This window comes from Notothenia coriiceps, unplaced genomic scaffold (genome assembly GCF_000735185.1).
Source record: "Notothenia coriiceps isolate Sejong01 unplaced genomic scaffold, NC01 NC01_scaffold00008010, whole genome shotgun sequence".
Taxonomy (NCBI): Eukaryota; Metazoa; Chordata; class Actinopteri; order Perciformes; family Nototheniidae; genus Notothenia; species Notothenia coriiceps.
Genome location: NW_011340711.1, coordinates 1 through 4,725, shown reverse-complemented (window position 1 = coordinate 4,725; position 4,725 = coordinate 1). Strand labels below are relative to the sequence as shown.

At 41.0% G+C, this 4,725-nt stretch overlaps 1 protein-coding gene and 1 long non-coding RNA gene across 2 annotated transcripts; both read left to right on the top strand.

Moving 5' to 3' along the window:
- Nucleotides 1-76: 76 nt before the first annotated feature.
- LOC104944371 (GTPase IMAP family member 2-like) lies at nt 77-1,789 on the top strand. Its single transcript, XM_010769897.1, has 3 exons — nt 77-161; nt 992-1,741; nt 1,785-1,789. The coding sequence occupies exons 2-3, from the start codon at nt 1,021-1,023 to the stop codon at nt 1,787-1,789; spliced, it is 726 nt and encodes a 241-aa protein (XP_010768199.1). The 5' UTR covers nt 77-161; nt 992-1,020.
- Nucleotides 1,787-2,961, top strand: LOC104944370 (uncharacterized). The gene is made up of 2 exons (XR_798216.1): nt 1,787-1,824; nt 1,889-2,961. It is a non-coding gene; the product is annotated as an uncharacterized lncRNA (long non-coding RNA).
- The last annotated feature ends 1,764 nt before the right edge of the window (nt 2,962-4,725 follow it).

The window sequence follows — 4,725 nt, the reverse complement described above, 5'->3', positions numbered from 1 at the left end:
TGTGAAGTCACTGAGACAAATGTAACATTTGTGATATTGGGCTATATAAATAAACATTGATTGATTGATTGAAGACAAGAGAAGGTGTACAGAAAGGGACAGACAAAGTGAGGAAAAGGACAGACAAAGTGAGGAAGCTGTAAAAAAAAGACTGAGAAAAGGCAATAGGCTCTGATTTGGCACCACCATAAGGCCTTTTCATTTCCATTTCCGTTGTATTCCACTTTAATACCTGCATATTTTGTAGTTGGTATGTATATTTAATTTTAAAATCTGCTGCTTATGTTATTTTTTGTGTTATAGCATTTTATAAATGATTTTGTTGGTGGTAATGTTCACTTTATTTTAATTTAAGAGGTCATGAATATTTAAGTTATATTTATTTGGATTTATGCATTCATGTTGAGAATGTTCCATTCATAAATGTTATTGTTAGGCATGTACACCATAAAAGATGACGATTGATATTTATTGTCAGGAATGTTAGTGTTATATCAAATAGTGAATTCTACTGCAGCAGAATGTTGCACGTCTGCACAGTGTCAGTAAATATTGTGCGGTTAGTATTGGACTACAAGATAGATGCAAGCCTGTACAGGTGGAGTTATTTAAAGCATACATGAGTGGGTTGGGTTCTGGAGGTGTGGTTAGCAATTGTGCTTGGTTGGCGTGGCCTGGGCCTGGTGATGGGGGGGCCCAATTTGATATCTTTTCACGGGGCCCAAAATCCCTGGCGGCACCCCTGCCCCCCCCCCTTGATAATACAAGATCGTCGGCACGCTGATAACAATTTTTTTTTATAATGGCACTTCATATCAAAAAGGTTGCCGACCCCTGGTCTAGTGCAACCACTGGTGAGGACAGACTGATACACTGGGTCAGAGGAAGGGCCTAGGACAATATTTATACAACAATACTGGTTAAAGCTGTTTTACTGACAGTAGTTGTACAGACATGAACTGTTAATTATCACCTGGTTTCTGTCTTCCAGCTGGTGTTTCCGAAGAGAAGAGGGTCGTCATGCTCGGTCTCCCTGGAGCCGACTTTGATTCAGTCAGTACAGAGACGACCTCTGCATCCGCCACAGTGGAGGACTGTGAGGTCACGGTGATCGATACTCCAGGGTTCACTGACAAACATCTGACTCCAGAGCAGTTGTACCTGCAGATCATGAGGTCTACTCTAGAGGGGAGTCCAGGAGTACATGCCTTCGTTATCGTGGTCAGAGTAGACAGAATCACTGAAGCAGACATAAAGCTGTTTGAGCTGCTTCCTAAACTCTTTGAAGGTGATGCTCTGAAGTACTCCATGGTGCTTTTCACTCATGGAGACAACCTCAAAGGACAGTCCATTGAGGGTTTGATGAAGAAGAACGATCATGTCTCTGAGCTGGTCTCCATGTGTGGAGGTAGATACTGTGTGTTTGACAACAACACCAAGAGCAGCAAAGAGCAGGTCAGAACCTTCCTGGATAAAGTAAATGAGATGGTCTCAGCTAACGGAGGACAGTACTACACAGACCAGATGTTCAGGATGTCTGAGACTTTTTTTAGAGAAGAACGGATTCAGTTCAAGAAAGGTGCTTCAGGTGGTGGTGAGGAGAAAAAAGAAAGCCTGTTGAAGGAAATTGAACCTTATGTGTCCTTTGGAGCAGTAGGAGGAGCAGCATTAGCATTATTAGCAGCATTAGCAGCATTAGCAGCAGCAGCACCAGCAACATTAACAACATTAGCAGGAGCAGGAGCAGCAGGAGCAGCATTAGCATTAGCAGCATTAGCAGCATTAGTAGGAGCAGGAGCAGGAGCAGCAGCAGCAGCAGCAGTAGTAGGAGTAGGAGCAAGAGTAGGAGCAAGAGTAGGAGCAAGAGCTTTCCGAAGAGCAGCAGTAGGAGAAGCAGCAGACAGCAGCAGCAGTAGAGGCAGCAGTAGAGGCAGCAGCAGCAGCAGTAATATTAAGAGGTTTCCCAAGAGGAGCAGTGGTAGAAGGATCTGGGGCATCAGGAGAAGTAAAGGAGAAGCAACAGGAGCAGAGATCGGAGCAGTTGGAGGGGAAAAATAAGTAGCAAGAGTAGTAGAAGAAGTAGCAGCAGCCACAATGTAAAGTAATGGAGACCTCCGGCCAGGCCTGGGTCTCCAGCACCTTCAGGTTAACCTCCATCCTGGTTTATAGACGTTAGAAACTCTGTTAGGATCAAGGGGAATGAACTGTTCTGACAGAGAGGGTTAGAGAAAAGAAAAGGGACTGTTTAGAGAATCACTTTCAGTAATCTTGTGTCTCCTAAAAGCTAGAAACAGTTTGAAGAATGTTTAGATTCTAAATCACTTTCCCCCAAAACTGCTTGGACTGAGAGCCTGACGCTGGAGAGCTGAGACGGCTGTGTGCAGTTCTGGGAGCAACCACACTGAGCCATTACCTGAAGGACGATCATATCCACTGCAGTAGCGTTGTCGTTGAATGCTGTAATTGTTTCCTGGACCATTTGGTGCCCAACGGCTAGCGAGCGAAAACAGAAGGATAAAGCTTTGAAGGGGGCAGTAGCTTTGAAGTGTTCTTGAAGGACTGGATCTCAGGTCACCTGACACTTGGAAACCACTCATTGTTGAAAATTCCCCGAAAACAATCAGAAAGGCTGCATCTGCTAAGACCTGGAGGAATCTGAAGACTAATAAATACAATTTCACTGACAGTAACAAGGCCCAGAACTGAAGACCTGAGGGACTCCCTTCATCTGAGACTTTGCTGTTACTTTGGGCTCCAACGTGGACCTGCCAGTTATTCTCACTTCACTGCATTCCACCGCTGATCATTTTAAATAATATTAACATTGTTGGAGCCATTTATGTTAACTGTTGGCATTGGGGGTGGGGGAAACAATCGATACAGCCTAGTCACTGTAGATTGTAGCATATCGCTCTGAAAGACGGTCGCAAACTTCACTGATAATTTCTAATTTATTGAAAACTCCAAAGACCAACGTAAGAGCTACACAAAGACTCAAAACAACAAATACATTTAAGTTTCATTCATGAGCATTACTTTAGAATACCATTCAAAAAGTGAACTTCAAATAGTTAGCAAAGTTATAATAATGTATATAAACGAATTAAGACACAAAGCACATGTTTACATTACAGTTTACTAACCTTGAGCCTCTTGCTAAGACTTAAATGTAAACTTTATCTTTAGATGTCGCCGTATTTAAATGTTGATATCTCCGTTAATATATGTACTTTATCTCCGTAAAGTCTTAGCGTTGTGAACAGCAACTTCCTGCTAATAGCGCCAAGTCGCCTTCAACATAAAAGCATGTCTATATAAAACAGGAAGTTGCGTGAAGACATGTAGACGATTGCAATGAAAGTAACAAAAACAACTCCTTTTCAGGTTCAAAGAACACACATTGGGTTATTTACATAAACTATTCATATTGCAAACACATGTTTTAACCAGGAAGGGAAGACGGACATGGACATGGCCCATGTGATTTGCAACATCGCAATATATCGTATCACAATACTTAGCATATCGTAGAATCGCAATACTATCGTATCGTGGCTTAAATATCGCAATATTATCGTATCGTGTGGAGCCTGGTGATTCACACCCCTAGTTGGCATGTTATATTATGCTCTTTAGATTTATTACGTTAAACTATTTGAACACTAGGTGGCAGTGATTAGCCGGATAAAGGTGTATGAAATTACATTACATTGCATTTAGCTGACGCTTTTATACAAAGCAACTTACAATAAGTGCGTTCGACTAACAAAATACAAACTTGAAGAAAACAGAATCATATAAGTGGGGAGAGCAGTATGATGCGTTCCTCTGGGGTCTGTGAAGAACACGGTGCTTTGGTAAATCACTTTGGGGATCAAAGGCTCCTTAGATCTTCATAGCTTCTCATACTTTGCTCCTGTGGGTATTGTCCACTGTATTCACGGTCACATGTCCAATATGTGTAATGTAAAGCGCTTTGAGCACTTGGGAAATCGATCGAATAAAAATTTAATGAATTATTATTATTACTATTATACAATCATCTAACATTACGTAATATCTCCTTTTATCTCGATCACATGCTCTCTTTTTGAGATGAACAATAACATGTTATTGTTTTTTAAATGTTTTCACCAGTTTCTTTGTTCCCTGAAATCAAACATTGGTTTCAAATTCTTCGAGTTAAACAAAAGTACATGTGCTATGAATAAATAAAGTGCTAAGTTTGAGTCAAAGTATACCATTTTATTTGACAGAGAACAATTGTTCATTCAGAAAACTCATTAACGGTTTGTTAACCGCAGCATATAGTCTGGCGTCTAGGCTCCGGCCTCATTAGTATCATTAAATATGAAGCATGTGTACTGTACACTTCACATACTCCAGATCCTTCAGTTATGTATTTGAAGTGGACAGGGCCATATTTCAACATTGCAATGGGCCAGGAAGCTGATCCTTGAACTGTGTCATGCTTCCAGCCCCTGGATCGAGTTTGTTGATTTTGGAGATGATTTGAGAACCTTTGATTTGTTGGACCTTTTCCAACTCATCTCTGAATACTTGACTTTTCCTGAAAAACAGGTCAAAAATAAAGTTACTCTGATTTGCATGAAAGTTGGTGTAGTGTTAAAAGTGGCCTCACAGATGACTAATTCAAAGTGACGTGCATCTTTGAAATATGACCTTACATTTAAAATACCACAGCTCGTGTAGTGATGTATTTGA